Source organism: Mycetomoellerius zeteki, unplaced genomic scaffold (assembly GCF_001594055.1).
Source record: "Mycetomoellerius zeteki isolate Tzet28-1 unplaced genomic scaffold, Tzet1.0 scaffold25, whole genome shotgun sequence".
NCBI classification, from domain to species: domain Eukaryota; kingdom Metazoa; phylum Arthropoda; class Insecta; order Hymenoptera; family Formicidae; genus Mycetomoellerius; species Mycetomoellerius zeteki.
Window position 1 is genome coordinate 2,374,358 of NW_017257227.1, and position 23,190 is coordinate 2,397,547.

Here is a 23,190-nt window from a genome sequence, read left to right on the forward strand (position 1 = left end):
ATATCAGGACGTCGCGTCGTGATTCGCCGAGTACTCCATCCGACTGACGGCTCTTCGAGTGGTGAAACGTTGCCGTTTCGCTGTGAAAAATAATAGTAATTATAAGTGACCAAGTCGGTGTGGTTTGTCGCGACGACGGCGACGACGACGACGACGACGACGACGGCGACGACGACGACGACGACGACGACGACAACGACAACGGCGATAAGAGCGAGAAGAACCGTTCGTGGAAATTACGGTGGACGAAAGTGTTGCCAGTTGTGGTGCGTTTATGTCAACTCGACGAGACCGGCCGACGTCGACGGTCAGTGGTTGTTTCCGGCACGCCGACGACAACCTGGCGGTTCCTCCGTTCAAATGAAGCTGAGGCGTCGCTACATGCAGACGCTCGGCGTCTCCGTGAAACAGCTGCGCAGGAAATTACTCGAGCTGGGCGCGCGAATCCTCCACGTCCAGGGGTCGAAACCGCGCGACATGGCACTAGTGGTACGTGTGTCAAGAATGTGCTGTTCCTTATTTATTCTCTTCCGTCGCATCCTCGTTCGTCGCGTCGATTTAACTTCGCACGTGCGACGATGCAACGATCGTTTAAAGATGTCACGTCGCCGTGGAAGATATTTTAAAGAAGGCCACGTAGTTTTTGCGTTATTCATGGAATTGTAAATTTCACTTTCACGCAGTGTCAAACGTTAATGACACTTTTTTGATATAGAGATCAAAATTGGTGTAATGATTGCTTTCCAGTGAGAGACACAGATGACACAGTGTAATAAACGAATCATTACATCCTTGTTGTTTGTCAATGTTAAAGATGAAATGGTTCACTGTGTTATATATTGTGTCACTTGTGTCTCTTGCTGGATAGAAAGCATTCCCATCCCCCAATGTCTATGAATTAAAAATTCGATGGACCGTTATAAAGAAAACGATGCATAATTTATCTATGATATATAAAATATATAAGATGTTTTTCTGTGAACATCAATCTGTAACTTTTATATGTCCGAAAATTGGATTTGATCTTTCCTCAGCTTTCCTCAGAATTTATTCGCGATTTTTCAATCTCCATTATTAAACATCCTGTTAATCAAGTCTCAAATGAAATTTCCGTTGAAGTGAAACTAATTTAAAGTTAACCAGAGACAAGTTCCTGCTCATCCGTTTAGTAGACGCTCAAAACTTAATTTTGTGGAAACCGTTCAATTTCCAATGTAAATATCTTCATAAAATCAAACTGATAAGATCGATTAAATAAACTGTCATTAAAATTTCAAACGGTTATGTTGGAGTGCTCTGTATATCATACAATCGCATTTTCACATCCATTAATTTAAGTAGATATTAATGAGAAAATATATAAGTCTAAATGTCGAGCAATTTTAAATGTCTTTAACCCGTTTATGAACGGAATAGCGAACGCGACTACTCCATTTTCTAAAGACAAATCGTTGCATATTTACGATCGGCCGCGAATATTTAATCCCGTGGTTTTAGGCGAAAGTATTGTACGAGATTTTATTTCACCTGACAGAGCCTCGACACACACAGTAACGAAAATGAATTATTACGAACGATGCGCCACGTCGGTGAAAGTGTTTTATGTGACTAGTGCGTGAAAAAAAAATCAATTCCGCCGAGGTAACCCTCGGTGTGTTGCACCTTGCACAGGTGATTTACATACGTAGCATGAAGGGGTAATCGGTAGGACCCGGTGCATGCGACATAGTTTTGAATTTCAAAGCTCAAGCCGGTGAAATTTAATGAAGTTTCTGCATAGATTTTCGTTAGATTTCAGACTTTAGGATAAGATTCTTTGCGTATAAAAATTCTGCTGCTACTTTTTTATTATGTTTAATCTAAATAGTGTGTTCACAAATCTCCATATGCTTCTTCTCGAATATCTTTTAGCCTTATTAATATTTCATTGCATTTAATATCTAATATTAACATTTATTATAGAATTAGAGAATCTCTTTTTTTTAAATGTTGTAATCAGTAAATTTTTTTATGCTTACATTTCTTTTATCTCTACAAAGCAAAGGTATATATAGTTTTTAAATACAAAAGTCTAAAAAAAGGTGACCTTATTTTTTATATAAGAATAGTTTTTAAAGATTATATTGATAAAATTTGGAGAAAGAAAAAAGAGGAAAGCACAATATAATGATTTTATTATTCATATTGTTCACAATTTTTCTATTTAAAAAATGGAGAATTTTTCGAGCATTTAGTATATAACAGAATAAAAGTAAATAGAATAATATATACAATTTTACCGTATATAAATGTAGATATAAAAATTCTTAATATCCTGCGGATGATAATAAGAATTTTAAGCGTGGACATTTAATATCTCTTGATACGGAACTAGTACACGTCCGGACGGTATCTGGAACACCGAGACCTATTCCGTCGTTTCCCTCTTTCTCCCTCCTTGGGAGGACGAGTCGAACGAGTGTCGCGACGATGAGGACCAGGGAGGCGAACGGGGGTGGAAAGGCGCGCTCGGGAATGCTCGCGTCGAACTCGGAGCGAGAGGTGGTATAATAAAAGAAGCGGGGAACGCGAAGGAGGCCGTTACACTGTCTGCCTTGTATGTTTCTTCCGTCTGGCCCAGAATGCGAGGCAGGCTTTCACTGCAGTTTTCTCGTCTGGGTCGGCAGCTCCGTTCCCCCGGTGTTGTTTTCTCTTTTGCACGCTGATGGAAGTAGCCTCTCTTTTCTGTCGTCTACCACGAAAGAAACAGCGAGCGAACGTGCACGTCGGTCGATACCTTCACGTGGCATTTTTAAATGTCATCAGCCTGCAATTTCCGAGGTCGGTCTTGAGAGCACGAGTCTTGGAGATGGCAGCCGTTCATTAGTAGGTTCTGCGACACGCTAACCTTTAACTTTAGAGAAATCCTTTCAGAGAAAAAGAGAGAAGATACCGTGAGATCTAAAAAAATCTTTTAAGTTTCATGAATTTTCTTTTAAATGGGGTCATATGAACTGCTCTATAATACCAAAAGCTTGTTACAAAATTTATAGCACTTAAAATTAACTGGGAAACGAGGCCGTCCATTTACGCTTGACGCTTATATCGCCGAAATGCTTAATATTTTATGTTAGATCCTCATCATTCGATGAGAAGCGCTCGAATTATATTTAATTCATGATTAAATTTTTTTGTAAAGAATAATTTAATTCAGTTAGTTTTATTAAATCTTAAAGTAAATCCAGGATGATTTTTCACCATTAATTGTGTCAAAAAAAAATTATAATTATCAGAAAATGTACCAAATATTCTTAAATTTCTTTAAGTAGATTAATTAAGGACAGTAAAAAATATTACAAATTATTGAGATGATATATTTTATTATAATATTTTTGACGCGACGACATAAAAATATAAAAATATATCTGTATTTTCTCATATTTTTCTTGCATTCGCAATTTTTTTCTCTGTGTATATAAACAAGACAATATTCTGGATCTGTATTCTGTATATATACTGCTATATCTAATACTGCTCCAACACGAACAAATTGAAAAGTGTCCCGTTCTGCCGAAGATCATAAAATGGTCTTAAAGACGTTCCGTTTTATGAACCTTCTTTTCAACTAGGACTCCGTTTATCCATGACTCTACGAAAGCGATAAAAATGTCGACTCCGTTGTACTGTCCTCGCTTTGCGTGATAAGCAAAGTCGTAAAATATATTACGTGTGAGTGCAAATTCGATTCATTATCGCGTACACAAATAAGTTCAACAAATGTGTAAATTGTACGTTTTTTTAAATACGGAAACTATAAATAGATTTCTCTTACAATCGTAGGATTAGTTTTTGACAAAATTTCTTTCTCTTTCTTTTTCTCTTAAATACAATTTTTAAATAATACGTTACAATAATAAATGTCGTGTATTAAAAATAATACAAACATCTCTCTCTCTCTCTCTCTCTTTCTCTCTTTATTTCGTTATATATCATTTTAATCACAAAACGGGCGTGAATTTAATCTGCAAAAATAATTGTATTAAAAAAAGACATAATTAAAAATATAAAATTGATTTTATATGTATAATTTTTGATGTCGAGATATGTTTTGCGAATCGCAAATATACAAAATTGCATTTATAATGTGAAACAATTTTGTACACTAAAACACTGTCGGGGCTTTATTCAGAAAAACATTGGCCTTTCGATGGAGATCCGTTTAGCGGTTTAGCTGAATCTAACGGTTGCTCTAATCGCACTCGTTAGTATAGCGAGCACGGCACGCTCGTTAACATGCGTTGGCTCGTAGAGCACGGCACGCTGCGCGCATAATTCGTGGCTATATATGCAAGTACTAGCGCATTTAATCACTAACATATAAGACTGTACAATGCAGGAATATCTTTCATATTCATGAATTGTAAATAATGCGTGAGTATAAAACTGGATTTACTATTTATATCTTCTTAAGTAATACTCTTTAATCTTTTGCAATTAACGAGTCATCGGTTAAATGTGCAAACAATCGATATATTTATAAAAAAATATATATACTTAAAGAGGAAATTGAATACCTTGAATTTATTGTAGAATTACTTACTAAAGTTATCGCGGATTGAATTACTATCGTTAACTTTAAAACGCTTTGCTGTATTACTTTAATTATAACTACGACAAAACTTACTGTGTAACAGAACTTAGTATCCAACATTTATATTTTACGGAATTGATACACAAAAAATATTGATCGCAACGTATTATCTTTCGGAGGATATAGATAGATAGGTAAAACGTTTCTTAACGTTCTAAGGCGAGCTCTCTAAGCCTCTAAAAGCATACAAAAAAAAAAAACAAAATAAAAAGCGGCGAGAAATAAGAAGAAAATGAAAAAATAATATATCAAGAAAATAAAAAAAAACAAATAAAAATATTGTAGTTACAAAAAAACGTGAAAAAATATATATAAATAAAATAAATAATAAAGAGAAAAATAAAATATGCAGGGTTTGTCTCAAATCAGCAACAGTGGGTTTCTTGTAAGCAGAGTAAACAAGTAAGAATGCGGGGAATGTAATATCTCCCGTTTTATTTTTATACTTTTAGATAGATTTCTCCGAAGAGAAACCCCATGTGTCAGGTCATCATCCTGAAAAAAACGCCACGCTCGCACGTAGCCGCCCACGTATAATGGGCAAATATTAGCTCGAGTCGAAAATTAGGTCGATGATTGACAATATTCTTTTTTTGTCTTTTTTGTTTTTTTTTTCTTTTTTTTCACTTGATTGGACTGTCTGGACAAGAGACGCGTGGGAAACGGGCAGTGGGGACGTTTACACAAGTGTGTCTCGTACGAGGGTGACTCGTTCGATCACATCTCATACATTGTATATTGAAGATATGATATTGAAGCATCTAAATCCTGTCAAGCCTGGTAAAATAAATATCTGAACAGTAGGCGCGAGCTCTCGTCTGTTCGCTTTTCTGTCTGTGACACGCGATATGTTATTTTATCCGAACGTGGGGAGATACTAATATAACAGTAAATACGAATACATGGCGAATAATTTTAATTATTAAATGTTACGTAATACCACAACTTTGCATATATTATTTACAGTTTACATAGTCATTGGAAGAATGTTGTTTATTTAAATATATATGTACTGAGAAAAAACTTATTAAATCTTGATACATATTTTTTCAATACTGCCTTAACATTTACTTACAGTAAATAAATGTTTACTCAATAAAAAATAAAAAGTTAAATCAAATTAATGATTCTTGTATCAAATATAAATATATATTTACGTTTAGTACATATTCAGCTAATATATTTTTAAAGTAAATATTTATTAAAATTTAGTACACTTTTTTTTAGTGTAAAAAGACACACTGAAAGGACCTGTGTATGGACATTACGGCATATTTTGCGCCCTGTCGAGTTATTTTCATGCGATTAAGCGCGCTGCGTGGCGTTTGTGGAATTGCAAAAAGTGCGTGTTTATTCGGAAAAAATTTTATTTTTCGGACGATTACATTCTACAGTATTTAATTAACTCACAAGTACCGAAAAAAAATCTGGCAATACGTTGGAATCTGTTATATACGCTCGAGGCAATTATCTCACTTCGAAATTTAAAGCTTTACGCTCGTTGAAAATATTATTTATACATATAGCGACAGTAGCGGGTTTTAAGTCTATTCTACAATGTGCTCTTTATTTCCTGTTTCTTGCTGTTTGTCTCTGTTTGTCTCTTATCTTTATGACCAAAAGGCAAGAGACAAACAGCAAGAAACAGGAAACAAAGAGCACATTGTAGAATAGGCTTTAAACCGATCTGGGTTGGATTAATGCTTTGCTATTGGTTGACGTTTACATGCTCTACGAATAGTAGAGCTTGCAGCGTCATTAATCCAACTCGTACAAAGTATTTAAAATAACAAATTAAATAACTATAACAACAATGTAAATTAAGATTTTAAGTAAAAGAAGCAGTATTTTAAGGAATATAAAAGAAGCAGAAATGTAAAAGAATCCATTACAAAATAGACTTGATAATATAAATTCTCATACATTTTCGAGGCCGTGAGATCAGTATTGCACAGAACTAGCATCTAATCCACGTTACCGTTCACTCTGTCAAGAGTGAAGGTACTCGTTTAACGAATGTCGCAAATAATCATGACGTTTTATGGCAGTCACGCTGCCGACGACGGCAGGTTTGTGCATGCACGTATCTCTCAAGGATCTCAAGGATCTCTCGTGAAAGAGAAAAAAATCATCATGATTCATGAGAAACTCGTCGTAGGGAACAAACACTTTGGCATTACGAGCTATTCGATTTTTTAAAATCAATCACTACATAATACTCTTCTACTCACGTCACTAGAATGTCGAATTTCAATGAGGATCTTGAAGACATCCTCATTGTGCAAATACAAGATATAAGTTCTTCTAATCAAATATATGCATAAATGGAATTTAAAAGAAAATTATCTGAGTGATATGGTGTCGATATAGGCTTGAAATATTTTCTTAAAATAAATTGAAAAATCAGATCTAGATTTTTACAAATTAGATTTTTTTTTAAATTAGATTTTTTAAATTTTAGTAAAAAACTTTACTACAAAATCCTGAATTGTATTACTACATGGAAAGAACTGTTTTGCTAAAACAGATCTATAAATATAATAATTTTGTTAGATCATGAAAATAATTATGTAGATCTCAAGTACAATGGGCAAAGCTGCAAAAAGTTTTGAACTTCTAGCAACCAGCGCTTGAGTACATAACTATTTTGATAATAACATTATTTTCAGCTGTAGTTAAATTTTTAAATAGATACTTTAACAAAACAGTTCTTTCCATGTACATTATATTTTATAATTAATTTTAATTGCATTTTGTCAGGCAGTATTCTCGAAATAAAATCACTAATTTAATTGTATTGTTTGTGTTATTAATAATTTTCAAGATTTCTTTGGTATACTATAATCGACTTAGAGGATTTTGACATTGTAAAAATTTGCTTAAAAATTCCCGCTTTTACAAAATTCCATAAACAGAATAAAACATCGCGCTGGTTGATGTAGCTGTTGCGTAAAAACGTTAATATGCGAAATATCTCGCGCGTATCCGCAAATCGGGGCCCTGCTTCTCACGCATCAACCATTCAGGACAGGATAGGCGGCGCGTTGCATGAAAAAAATATTCTCAGCCTAGAGTGGATGTATTCGCGCCTCCGTGTGCGAAACCCGTCTATAAAGCTACGTAGAAAGAGTACACGCGCTTCCGTATGCGCGCGATGGCGACGGCCGTCTCTACGCCTGTCGGCATAAAGCGTAACGGTGGGATAATTTTCCCGGCCGTAAAGCGACGCTTCGCCGGGCGATGGTGCAACTTACGGCGAAAAGTGGAAGCGGGAAAGTACAGGAAGGTTACTTACGTGTCCGCGTTGAATTATTCCACGGTAAACGGCCGCGCGAGAAAGAAAACTCACGGAGCGACTCATGCGTCGCAACCCCGCGATCTTCACCCGTACATTTTCTAACTTAGCGAGCTGCATTAGAATGAAATTGCGAGGAATTCTTGAAAGAAACGAAGGAAAGACTTCTTACATCCGATAATTCAATTTAATCGCGCGATATAAAAGAACTAAAAGTCTAAAAGATTTCCTTCTTTCTCTTGAAAATTTTACGTATAAAGGTGTAGGAAGTTCAATGGAAATTAGGAAAAGGCACTCACACACACCAGTATGCTATTAGCTAAAAGCGGTTCACTTATAAAAATGAGAAAGATTTTTCACTTTTAAATAAAATAGCCTTTTTTCTCCTTTTTCTTTTTTAATTGATTACACGATTGATTTACTGATCGCTAAATATTGAAGTTAATAATTAATTAAGAATAATACTAACAGCTCGCAGCGAACAATCGCAATTTCCGCATCGAAACGCGTCGGAGGCCACTTATCGCGGTCTAAAAAGCACAGCATGACGCCGTAAAACATTTTAAAGGACATGTCGCAACGGCCGCGTCTAGACGGGTCGCCGACGCTATTATCCGGGTCTCGTTAATGCTTATCTCTGCCAAACGGGAAGCGTCTACGCAACGGCGGCAGGCGGATTGTGCAAATGTGCTCGCGGACATACGTTATATACGTGCATTACGCGCCGTGCGTGTTGCACGTGCACTTTTATCCTACCTACCTACGCGAGCGCGCGGATTGCGACACGTTCTTGCTCTTTTCTGCCTCTCTCGTTTCAGCCTATTGACCTCCGGACACGCGTAATTAATCCCCTATAGACGTGCACACGTCGTCGATTAAACACGCGACGTTCACCAGGGCGACGCGACAGGACGATATTAGCGAAGCGACGCGACGCTAATATATCCGGAGCTTTCAGATCGCGCGCGACACGCTACTGCCATTCGATAATTTCTAACGCGAATTCTCGAAATTCTGAAACAACCATCTTATTACCTCTCATTATTCTTTCATAACTTTCCGGTCGCGTGCACGTTCTGCGATACACGCTGCTATCGGAACCAACATGAATGTCATTCGTAGAACTGCATAGCTTGTTATTTTATTTCTTATCTCACGTAACTTACGACTGATCTTTTATATTCTTTAATTGTAGAAACTATTTATTTTACATACAATGTTTTAATTTTATTTTTCTCATTATGTAAATATTGTAAATTATTAAGATATTTTTTTTAATAACAGTGATATATTGATACCATTTTTTTTTCTATATACGATTTAATACCCTCAAAGGACTTTTGAGGGAATGCAACAAGCGCATCTGTGATTTATTCTCTCTACGAAACGGTATCATGGAACAAGAGATCGATTCAACATTAATTTAATTACATGCTCTATCCATTTACTTCCTTTTACCATTAACGTTCTGTGTTTGAAGTTACTGACGAGAACGAAATTTGCGCGAATAACAGATGACAGAGTGATCGCGTAACGAATATGCGACGTAACTTGTATGCAGCTTTCAGTAATACAAACATAACGGGAGTTAGTCACTTCATAAATATGGCAATGTCAGAGCCACGGACTAGCGTCATGCAAATTGGGAAATTCACAGAAGGTCTGATGCATACGCGTAGAATTGTTTCTCTCCGCGTTCGCGTATCATTTGGCGTGCTGGCAACGTACCGCAAACGAAACCGTTAGATAGTCAAGTTCTGCATGAGAAATACCTGCATATTCATATCCTCGAAGTGAAATACCTAAGGATATATATACATATATACTCGACTTTTTTTTATAATAATACGCAACGGTAGTCGATATAAAACATTAAACCATTGTTAATTTCACAGACAGAGATACGAAAAAATTTATGAGAAATATTTTCGCACGTCGTTCAGCTAGAGAATTGCATTAAACAAATTTCACAAGTATTCTGCAGAAGAATTAATCGTAATCAGGAAAATCGATCATGGATATTATAAGAAACGGCTTGCCATGCCGATCAATGGAAGAGGAATGATGAAACACGTCTATAAAAGCGCACAATCTGAATAGTGCATTGTTTAAAACATTGAAAATCGTTGCGCGACTGTAGATAATTTTCCCACGATCGAACACTCTTTGCGGGGTCAACGCGAGCTCTCGGCGCAATGTACCGGGCTTTATTATGCTCGCTCGCAATGCAGAACGTCAAGCGGTTTGATTTACAATCACTCTGTATCGAAGGCAAGGTATTGTATAAAATACGATTCGCCTCGTCGCGCGTCGACCGATGGTGAAACGTTTTTGCGCTAAAAAGGAAATGAAAATATTCCAGGAATAAACTACTGAAAAATTCATAATTACGTAATGCATAAAGATATTAAGTAACGGCAATAACTTTATGGCAGTTGTTATTGCTATATTGTTATTTCACAATGATTTTAAACGATCCTTATATGGCGCATATATGTATATTATATAGTGATAAGCTAGATTTTTTCAATCGAAGGATTTTAAAATTTTAATAAACATCCAATTTTATTTTATTTGATTCCAATTTTATTAATTGTTAAAGAAAGAACACGTTATAAAATTTTATTTTAAATCGATATATTTTTTATATATCGCATTCAGAGTAGATGAAGGTAGCTTAACGGGATTGTTATCTCGTGAGACTAATAATTGCAAGGAAAAAGATTGTTTACCTTCTGTAATGTCAGCGCCGCATTTTCAGAATTTTCATACAACAAATAAGATTCTATTCGTTAAAGAATTCTAAAATCTTTCTGATGCAACAAGAGTTTTGGTAATTAGATGCAAAAATACAGACTCGACTGCACATTTTCCTTGCACGAAGACTTATTGTGATTCTTTTGTTTCTATCAGGATCGATTTATAAATTCTAATACTTTTTCGATATAAGATATTACAGTTCGCGTTTTATTACTTTTTATTTTTGCTATAGAAGAGAATTTTTTTCTATAAAAATCGCAATATACTGTTTCTGTTTTCTCAATCAAGAAGCGATTTCAAATATTTCAATAATATGTAGTTCTAAAAGACACAAAAAAATGTTTTAATTCCTTTTTGCATTTTTTTTTGCCTTCAAAATATTCAATTTTGAATTGCTAGATTTATGATTTTTTTTGCATGGATACGTTTTCTATATGGAATCGTATTCGAAGTTCTTTTAGCTCATTGGACTTCAGTATGTTTGCTCGCGACATTGGTTTGCCGTCACTCCGTATCGTTGGCATAACTTTTTTGTCTTGGAGATTTTTCTCGATCCGAGGAGTGCACTTATTCCGAAGCAGTCGAAACAATCCGGCCCCTTATCGCTGATGTTCCCCTCATCTCCGCGCTCCATTCTCAATCCCCTTTCCTCGTGTTCACATTCATGCGAGTAGCCGTTTTTATTTGCAGATCACAAACGGAGACGGTGTGATTCTTCTTTGTCGCTCTTATTTTCTCTCTACGTCTCCCTTGCTCGGAGCGCCGCGAATCGAAGATATGTTGTTTCTTTAATACGCTTCGTTTGCGCGTTGAACAAAGAATTCATCCGTTGTTATTGAAACCGAGACATTCGAAAAACACATCTTGGAAATACTTATTGCTAGCGACTTAGATAACGTCATAACTCACAAAAAATACAAAAAGGAATATAAATCATCTTTATTTCTATACCATCCTGCACAACACTATCGGAATCGCTCCTTGATTCAAAATACAAAAACAGATGCATCGCGATGTTTTGCAGAAAGGAAAGTGAGTTCTCTATGTTAAAATTGAAAATTATAAAACTGAAAACTTTATGTAACGTGTAAACCTTCTTAAGAATTTGAAAAAAATTATTATATACATTTTTTTTATTATATATATATATATAGAATTTTAGTAAACTTAAGGATATTTTTCCAAGTTTCCAAGAAGAAACGTCAAATTGATATTATTGCATAATATTAATATTATTTTCTAAATATATAAAAAATTAAACTCGTCTGTTAAATAAATTAATATTTTTTAAATTATGCTGTGACTTATTTTCGCACTGTAAAAAAAATTGTAACGTAACTATCTGAATGTCTCGAAAGAATAGAGATTTACGTATTTAACAAACGAGTCATTGATCATCGACCTTTAGACTGCTGCAAAAAATCGATAGCGTTTAACTCTTTCTATATAAAAACTTTCCAGACGAGATGACCCCAAAAGCTATCCAATCAGACTTCATAATAAATTCCAAGAATACATCTAATAAAATATATACACGTCTTTCTTCCCTTTCTCTCTCTCTCTCTCTCTCTCTCTCTCTCTCTCTCTCTCTCTCTCGTAACTTAAATTTAGGAAACGTATATGGGCTACGAGTACTGTTAGCGAAAGTTATTTACGGTCATACGATTCGTCGAGCCATTCTTACCGATAATATCGCGAATTTTTGCTCGCGATTCAACGGAAAAGAACTATATAAAATACGAGAACGCGAATGCACATGCAACTTTAATAAAAGCTATGATATTTCTTTGCTCTTTAATTAATCATGCGACGTACGTCGTAATCATAATCTATGAAGTATGACTTGAGTTTTAATCAAGCAGAAGTTGCTTCATTTTTAATCTCTGTATATAATTACTAGAACTAAGTATTTATCATTTATATATATAATTGTATTACTGCTATTACTGCGATTTGTTCGTAATCGCATCGATCTTATCTTCTTGATAGAAATGACTAATTTCACGCGCGAGCATGAATTGCTTGAGAATCGAACAATAGAAAATTTGCGAGCATGTTCATGAACGCAAAATGACATCGACGCTATGCAGCGCGTTGCGACGCAATGCGCGTCGACGTGTCCGATTTGTCTCGTGACCTTGAGCGATAATAATTGGCAGTGCGATTACATTCGCATCGCAGACAAAGTACTACCGTCGCGCAACAGATTAGAGCTGCGCCTCTAATGGCACTAGTCCGTATCGCGGAAATCTAATCTAATCCTTCAGCCATGAATGCCACTCGTATGATATGTGCCGAGAGCCACGATCTTAACTCTAATCTAATAACGATATCGATCTGTTTCTTGTACGTTAGTAATTTAAAAAATGAGAAGACTCTCAACTTGTCGTAGAAAAGATTAATACTTTAAATTTCTCTCTGATTATAATAAAATATTACAGGCTAACAATTAACTAATGAATTGTAAAATATTTAATCTCTAGAACGAGATGGAAATATAGAATTTATTATCTTAGAAAGGTATAAAATTGAATTATGATATAAGAATAAAATAAACGTGAAATAATATTGACCGTTATTAGTAATTTTTGTTAGAAAAAAATATTATAAATATAAAATATAATTATATTCGTATATAAATATATTCGTATATTTTTGTTAGAAAAAAATATTAAAAATATAAATATATTCGTATATTAAAAAATTTCTATTTCATATGCAGGTGAATATTATTTAACATTAGATATTATGAATGTCAAGTACAATATTCTGTAAAATTAATTCTTCCTAAGTTTGACGCGAAATACATTTTCTTGTTACGAGACGTTCGGAAACCGACGTTTCGCGAACTGGAAGGATTTCTTTTTTTAGAACGACTTTTATGCGCGAAGGTGTTAGCAGGTGCTGCGAAAGTATAGTCGCAGCGCTTTACAGCGAGTGCATGATGTATTCCCGGTGCATTGCCCTCATGCAGGGTAGCACGTTCTCATCGATCGATACGTTTTACCAAACGACGACGACGACGACAACGAAGAAGACGAAAACGACAACGAGAACGTTGAAAAGCATTTGCAAGTCAGCGATTTTTAAGACATTGCAGTTTTTCAAGCATCGATTAAATCACATAAGATTTGACAGTCGGAAATTTTATTTGCTGCATTATTAAAGTGTGTGCGCAGTAAAATGTCATCAGTATTTTAAACGATATTGATATTTTAAAACTAATTAAAAAATTATTTTAATTATACTTCTAATTCGTATACGGAAAAAAATATTTATTAAACACCGATTCAGCAAATCTACAGCCATATATGGACAGCCAGTTTTCTATGTCAAAGTTGTACAGCTGAGTAAAAATTGTAGATAATTATATTTGACGTAACAGCACAGCAAATTTGTTAATGCAGCAAAAATAACTTTCTATAAAAATCAATCCAATATATAAATCAAAATTTTTAAGAAAACGTGCCAGCTAAGATGACGCATATTTTTGTTTCTACAATGAAGAAAACTTGTCACATTAGCGATTTTCATTGTAGCAAAAAATTAGCTGAATTAGCATACTGATAATTGCTTAGAGACATAATTTTTTTGTTAAGTTATCAAATCCTTTTAATTATAAATGTTGAATTGCAACAAACTATTGCTTTGCTGAATCATGTAATCCATTTTTTATAAATATTTCCAATTTAGAATTTGATTATTTAAAATATTGCAGATTTTCTTGCTAAAAAACATATTTTATCATTTATTCCTTTATAAATCCGGTTAAATAATACTAGGCAAATAATCATTCGATCTCATTTGAAGTACGTGAGTACAAATCGTGACAGGAGCAGGTAGTAAGAAGACTTACGAGCGGCATTTCAGCTTGTTATCGTCGGATCAGTATCGCCGGCAAGAATCGTAAAAGAGATGTCTGCGCGATGCGCGAATTGATTGCGATATAACACTAGCGGAAGCTCTTTCAAGGAAAGCAGTTTTCATGACACACGAACATGACACGTCTCAATTTTAGCTCTCGATATTTTAGCTCTCGGAAAAAGAGATTGATGCGATAAATGATGACATATCTCACGCGAAGATATTTCGGATATTAACGGTATATAGTGAGTAGGTATTGGAAATTCAAAGATATATCTCCTGAACGTTAAGTAAGATACGTATTTGCATATATTATCATAATTATTTCTCTCTCTCTCTCTCTCCTCTCTCTTATTCTTATTTTATATTTTAAGTGTACATAATAAATCTCATATATCGCGTTTTTACTCACTAAAGCACCAGAAGATGACGGAATGCATATGCATTTCGCCTTAACATCAATATTTGCAACAGACGCAAGATTAAGACGACGACGAAGAGATTGCGTAATCTAAAAGACACACACGGCAGCGACGTCAAAAATTATATACGCTTTATCGGCGTGGCGCGATTGGTTCGACGTATATTTTAATCGTTGTTTGTCGGCATGAGCTCCGAAGCGCGACATTGATCGAACCGTGTAGGTAGCGTCGCAAATATTATGCTTTTTTCGCAAATACCTTCTGGAAAAAATTATGTTCGGTAGATTATCTCCAGTAGAGAAAACATCCATGATAAAAATCTGCGAAAAAAGAGAGGATAAAAAACTTCGTCTATATTTTCGTGTTTATATTTCGCAAACATTATTTTTCTTTTCCGAAGACTTTCAGGGAAAAATTTAACTTCTCTTCTTTTCGGGATTACGGATATATTTCTTTTCTTAAATTGGCCACGATATGATCCGTTAGTTAGCAAAATAAAAGTAATTTATAATTATCGGCCAATCAACAACAGATGCTCACAAGACATATCTTCGCTTTCGATTTCAATATTCGCGATTATTGCCGTTATCTCAGCGGCGAAAATAAACGACGATGCAGCGGTTCGTCAATCGCATAACTGGCGTCGTGGAATTCGAACGAAGTTCATCCTTCGAAATACCAGCCAGCTTTGTCGTCGCCGGATGACTTTGACGTCCCGGGAGAAGGTAGCTCGGGAAAGGGGCAAGTTTCTCGAGGCGTACAATACCCGCGAACGAACGATCGATGCGAAGTTTACCCTTTTCTGAAACTGCAATTTCAATCGAGAAGCCGACAACAAGGGGGACGAGGACAACGGCGATGACGGTAGTGTCACGTTTCGAGCGAGAGCAACGGTATCGAGCGAACTGCGACAGCGACTGGCTGTTTTATGGTCCACCGAGGTGCCAGCGTGGTTCGGGGAGCCATAAAGTCCGTTACAGCATCACCGTCCGCGAGCTTTTGCGAGCCGCTATGGCATTTCAAGCACCAGCATCAACCCCAGCGAACTTCGTCCCTTCGCCGCGTTCGCCGGTAATTCTATCTCCGATCGATCGACCGAACAACTCGTCACTCTTTCATCCTCTCTTGTTCGTCCTCGCTCGTGCATCCGGGTTGCTCGCTACTCGTCTAAGCCACCGTTACCTCGCGAAAAATTCAATCGTCACACAATACAGTATGGAAACATGAAACATAACAGTATGTTATATGTAACAAAGAATAAACGTGCAAGAAATGAAGGCAATTTCTATTTAATGTTTTAAACCACTTATAAGTCTATTTACTGGGAGAGATCCAATTTTTTTGGAAACTGTTCCTATATGACTGCAGAATTTCTTGAGAAGCGGAAAATACTTTTTTACTTTTGAAATTATTTTCATCATAGATTGTGGAATTTAATTGTGGAATTATGTATCAAAATTAACGTTTGGAATAGTAATGAACTATTTTTAATTGAGATTTGGATGTGACTCGTGTTACATCGTGACGACTGCGATATAATATAATACGCGATGTAACTCTAATCAAATGATCCATCAACTCTGTCAGTTTTGAACTAAAATCACGAATGGCTCGAAAAGAGATGAAAGGAATCATATATGCACCAAATATAGCTTATTCCTAAATTCAGCACATATAAATTCCTTTTACTTTACGAAGAATGACATTGATTCTCGTTTTAAAATATGCTCGGACGAATTTCTCTTTGAATTCCTGTTTTTCTTCATAAAAATGTCACTCCAAAAATTTTTACCCATTTAATCTCGTTAAGAAAAGTTTCTCTTTTGTAGAAATAATAAAGAAATTCATTCTCTCTTATGAGTTTTTCATTTAGAAAATGCGAATTAAAAAATATCATGCTTGATTATTTGTTTTGGATTACCCTCTCAAAATAGTATCTATTAACATAATATTTAGTATTTTACAAAGATTAAGCGTAGAACGAACGAAGTATGTAAATTCAAAACTTTATTGACATATAACAAAAATGTATTAATGCTAAATACATTAGATGAGATACATTGCATTAATTTATCTCGTTCGAATACCTACATGAATATTACGTAGGAAACGAGAATGTGAATACGCAAATGGTGAGACGACATGACTGCTGTTTTAATGCCTATACCAGATAACTTAAATATAAAAACAAAAAAGGAAAGAAAAACGAAAATAAAAAATGAAAAAATTATCCAAAATTAAAAAAACAGAGAATATAAATGTGGTAAGTAGTTATTATAATTATTTTAAAATTTATGGATAAAGGCAACAAGAATATCAGCTTGCACAAAACGTATTGCGTGATAGCATTACAGGAACACAAGAGCACTTGATATGATGAAGCAATTTTGAAAATATCCGCATACCTCTGTGATCGAAAGGCCTTCCCGTATATCTGCATTACATTGGTAACGAGCAAGCGTGATGTTATATTGCAAGTCGATCGATACGAATGGTACGCGAACGAGCATTCATCCCTCTGTGTGTCAGTCGCTCCTGTCGTTGCTGTCTCCGCCGCACACCCTCGCTCTGTTGTCGCAGCAACAGCCGCCGCCGCTGGCATCCCTCTTCCGCTTTCCCTTTCGACGGCCTCGGACGAGCGCGAGAACGCGAGCGGAGGGGTGCTGAAAACCCCTTTAAAGCTTTAACGCGACCGACCAACCGACCCATCAGTTGTTAACGCGCGCACGTGCCAGCAAATGTTCGCGAGAAACTTCTGCGTCGGCTCTTGCTCGTTAAACCGCTATCGAATTGTCATAAAAATTCATATTGATAGAAACGCTCTTAACTTCGGTCCGGAGCTGCGGCCGAGGATCTTTACGTTTGGAAGCAAAATCGATGAAATAAAGAATTTGTCTACAAAATTTTTTTGTCCTTTTATTATAACAAAAAAATATATAAAATTATGTTCTTATTCATACTCTCTAAAACTTTTAAAATGAATCTCATTCTGAGGAATTTAGAAATATCACTCTTAAAGATTGAAAATTCAGCCGTTCTTTTTCAAGACTGGCTCAATTTTCACTCTTTGGAATGAGATTCCACTTCAAAGAATTTAGAGAGTGTATACAATATATACTATATGTGAATATATTATTCTAATTAACTTAATACATACGATGGTCTTCCAGTCTTTTACTGCACACAATTTCCGTATTTCGATGTACACTGCCAGTACTGAAAATAATTCACGTAATACTATAGATTTTTAATCCTGGCAGTGTATATCGGAACATAATCAAAATATCGTTCGTATCCCAGGTTAATCTTCATTACTTTTACATCAAGTATACAAAAATTATTCAGGGATTTTTACATATTTTTAGAAAGTATTTGTAAAGTTGTATATTTAAAAAAAAAGGAAAGAATGGTGTCATTATTTAGTCGGGTGTTCCTAGTATTTCAAAGAAAAGAAATATACAGGACACGAATGACCCAATCATGTGTATTAAGGATTACTAATTAAGATTTTTTTTTTTTTTTTTTTTAAATTATGTCCGCCAATATTTCATCCATTGATAATCGAAACAAGAGCTTGCAGTAAATTTGGGGCAAAATTAATTTTTCAATTAAAACAATGGCTACGTTTACATCGTACGCTTAGTCCGCGATCTATACGATAGATGTTTTTGTTTGATTAACAGGATAAACAAGGACACCTATTATATAGGCCGCGGTCTAAATGCACGATGTAAACGTAGCCATTACGTAGCATGTTTGAAAATGTATTTATTTCTATCTCATAAAAAAGAGAAACACATAATACTGCAAAATATTAGACATAAGTCAGCAGTTAATGTATCGAAAATGCGAAATATCTATAAATTTGATCATAAACATCGCGGTATTGTGGTATTTCTGGACACGCGACGGTGGCTTTCACGGTCATCACAGCACACTCGATCGATCTATTTTCGATCCACGGCCAATTGGACGGACGTGCGAACTAAAGACGCAACGCGGAACGAAAAGGAAAGCGTGCGAGTCGCGAGTGCGTTTGCACGCGACCTCGTTCTTTTGCCGTACTCGTCGGCACTTGAAAAGCTCGTACGACCTTCTCGGTTTTACTTCTCGAGGTGTGCACGAACCACGCCATCCTGTGGTACCGCCAACTGTCACGACGTGACGTTTCTCGGCCCGCCTCTTACGAGCGTCTCATACGCGTGCATGCGTGCGTGCGTGCGTGCGTGAGCAGATGTTTTAAACCGGATTCACGAAGGGAACGAGCGAAGAAATTTTCGCTGGAAAGAGAAAACGATTGAGTTCGGCTAATCGAGGTTTATCTGACAATGAGACACAATTATCTGAATTATACAGAGAATCTGAGATTATATTGCAGAATTTAGAATCACGCAGGTGGTAAGAAAACGATAATTAGTTTAAATTGTAGTTAACTCTAAATAACTTTCATGTCCATTTCTACCAATGTAGATAAATTTTCATCTCGGTTTAACTTACTTTTTACTTTCTTCTAATTCCAAGAATTAAAATTAATCTACATTGGTAGAAATGGGTCTTAGAGGAACCTAATAAAAGATTGTCAAAGTTACTTGCATATTTCATGAATTCGTGACTGTTGGCGTTATGAACTTCATAGCGCTCGGTTCAAGACTAATTCATCCTTACAAATCAATATACCTATATATATGTACTCGTACATCACTTGAAATTAATTTTGCGAAAAATATCTTTATCTATTTTTCTTTCCAATAAAATGCATATTTATCAATGCACATGTTTATTTTGTGTATTATGTATTGGTAATTTTTGTTTAAAGTAATACGTGGGCGTTTCGTAACGGCAACGAATCACGAATCAAAGTATTTCGAGTATCCGTTCGATTGTATGAATAATCAACATCACAGAGGAATTAATCCTGCGGATATAATGATATGATTTATATGCAATTATTTACGTGAACCGAGTGCAACGGCGTGGCACAGCACTAATATCTGTATCCACGTATGACGGGCGCTCTCTTGATCGAATGGTCGAGCAATTTCATTTTCCGCACTAATTTATTCATGACCATATAGTGGAGGGCTCTCGATTGCAACCCTTTTTCTCGGCGCCAGATAAGAGCAGTCACCACATGTGTTTAGGTTTTATGCGTCACAATCAAACAAAATTTGGAGCCTTTTTTTTCTTTGATCTCGAAACATTTGTGATGAAATAATCGCGAAAATGCATTATAGATGTTGGATATTATATTAATATTTGCAAATATTGATATTTGTTCAGGAAAAAGATATAATCTATATCGATAATTGCCTCCCCTTGCAAGCACATATTGATACTTTCGTACAATTATTATCGATGCAATTGTATCTTGTCAGATATAGTTTACACCGAATACTATTTAAAGTCTGAAACACAATTAAAAGAACAGGTGATAAAAACAGAGAATAATCAACAGGGAAATCTGTTATTTTGTTTCTTTATATTTGTGTTTTTCAATTGTGTCTTTAATGGAGAAATTTTTACGTTTTCATTTTAGAGGAAAAAAATTACATGCCATTAATACTCTATACTTTTGATTAATACATCATAAAGTTGTCTATTGATATAACTAAAAATATTGGGGACATCCCTAAATTGCATTAAAAAAGATGCTTTCCCTCTTCTAGGAAAATCCGCGAAGAAAGGAATTTTCGCTGGAAATAAGAGAAAACGATTGAATTCGACTCTAATTGAAGTTTACCTGAGACACAATTATCAGAATTATACAGAATTTGAGATGATATCACTGAATTTAAGAAATATCTCACGATTTGTGTGTGTTAAATCGCACATCATTATTAAACGATTTCCGAGGACATTTTGCATAGATTAACAATACTAGTAATTTTGTAACGACGTTTTCGCATGATAATGATAGTACGACGTTATCTTGCGCTTTTTTCAAGAGCATAAATACGAGCACATCGATTTTGCAGATGCTGTCGGTGAGCCAAGGAATGGAGGTCGGCAGCAGCGGACGCGGTGCATCGGCGGAAGATGACCCGACCGTTGGTGCGGTCAGCGGTGGAGTCGGTGGCGGCGGCGGTGGCGGTGGCGATGGTGACGATACCAGAAGGCGTCGAGATATTCAGGCGGTGATGATCGCCGCGGCGAGGGATCGCGCGATCCGCACGGAGAGCGTCCGGCATGATCTTGCTCTCAATCTGCCGCCGAGACTTGAGCTCCCGGACGGCGAGGAGCACCCGTACGGGGCGCACCCGGATCTTCACCTTCGCAACCCAGAACAGGTAAAAAAAAAGCGCGAAGAGTTGGAGCGAGACTCGCGAAATTCGAATAAAATCACGTCATCGAGTGGCTTGATGGATTCGGTGAATGCCCAAGGATTCGAATTGCGTCCGAACAAGGGGTATATTCTTGAATCTATATTGCACACGAAAATCTATAATATACGTAACGTGTGATATACTACAGGATTTTCGTATGCGATATTTTTTTAGAAATAATTCTCTAGATCTTTCTCTTTATTTTCCTCTTCTTTTTTTCTATTTTGTTTATATTTTTGTCATATATTATTTTATCTTACTTTCTTTGTATTCATTGATGCTTTTTATTTGTTCTTAGAGGGCTTGCCCTAAAACGTTAATAAACGTTATTTATCTTCTCTCTTTTTTTCAGTGTTTCTGTTTACGACTGGTTTCTCCAGAATTCGTACTTACTACTTTTATTAGCGTTATAGAATATCACTCAAAAGTACAAAAATGTTAATTATTGTTCTTAAAAACGGCATATTATTCTCTAAATCATGATTAATGATTTGATTATCAGATCCTTGTTTTTATGACAAGGATAAGGTTATATTTAGAATATATCGATACGTGTATGAATATATTTTCGCTGTCCTTTGCCTCCAGCCAGGAGAATGACCGAAAAAACACATTTATTTATTCGCTTCCTGTCTCTCTGCGAATTCTCAGGTTCAAGTACTCATTATGCCTCGTCATCATTATGCAAGCAAGAATATTAAACTTCAAACCGCTTGAAGCACTTCAGGCTACCGCAATCACCGCTACAGCAATACAGATTTACATTCTAGAAATTATAGTCTAAAAATATACGAAACAAGAGAGTAAAAAATAGTTTAATTCCTTAAAATTAGCCACTTAATTTTAAATTATAAATCTGACATTCAAAAAACCTGTGTAGAAGTATCTTGATGTTATGAATGAAAAAATGAATAAATTTCTTGATTCTCTTAAAAAATTAATTTTTTATGAATGAATATATCAGTATATCACAATTTTATTAAGTAAATCTTGTATTCGTGCATTCGATAATCGATGTAGGGGTTGTCGAATTACGATATCGAAGCCTAAACTCAATTATCTTGAATTTCAAAGAGTTCGCTTGAATATTCTGCCATTTTTATTCTTCGTATGCTTAACTATATCGAATTTTCTTGTTTTCAGGAGAGCGAAATTTATCAGAAATGCGTGCGAGCGCCGCCGAATCGCACTGTGTTCGATAGCGAAAGTCCGCCGCCTTATCGGACGCCAAGTAGCAGCCAGCATCTCCACCCGGGACTGCTCGATATGCCTGGCGACCGGGTGACGCGGAGTCAGAGTCCCAGCAGCAGCAATTTGTTGTTGAATACCGCACGCTCGATGTTCAAGATGTTTCCGAGCCATACGGCGCCATCGTCGACGTCGATGCCGGTCAACAAACCGCCCTTTTCCAGTTATTCCGAGTCCAGTAGTAACGTGAGCAGTAATCTGAGCAGTAGCAATCTGTCCAACATCACCGTGGTGCCCTGCGAAACCGACGAAAGCCGGCAAGAGCAGCAGCAACAGCAGCAACAACAACAGCAACAGCAACCCCAGCAGCAGCAATTCCATCAGAAGGTCTGATCCGCGGCGTCCTCCTTCCTTGACGCCGTTGTCGTCATTGTCGCAGCTGCATCGTCCGATCTCGAGAACGAGCGATGGTACTCAAGATCGTTCTGCGCGACTGCAACGACAACGACGACGCCCTTCAAGACTGACTCACGGGAGAAGCTTCAACATAGGATAAATTCCATTGGTCATGTTCCATCGTGTTCAGCAACGTGTATTACATATACGCGAGAGAATATAATATCCTCCCGACCGGTAGTATCCTCGTTGAATCGTTCTTCCGGCGTTCTTCTATAATGAGAGAGAGAGAGAGAAGAGAGAGAGAGAGAG

At 36.1% G+C, this 23,190-nt stretch overlaps 1 protein-coding gene across 1 annotated transcript in view; it reads left to right on the forward strand.

The window, feature by feature from the left end:
* The window catches only part of LOC108723783 (Transport and Golgi organization 8), a 73,736-nt gene extending 50,552 nt beyond the window's left edge, over window positions 1–23,184 (forward strand). Inside the window, exons 3-4 of the mRNA XM_018449741.1 lie at window positions 20,947–21,258; window positions 22,438–23,184. Coding sequence (XP_018305243.1) covers window positions 20,947–21,258; window positions 22,438–22,875 — 750 coding nt within the window. The 3' untranslated portion in view covers window positions 22,876–23,184. The remainder of the gene's footprint in view (window positions 1–20,946; window positions 21,259–22,437) is intronic.
* Window positions 23,185–23,190: the final 6 nt, after the last annotated feature.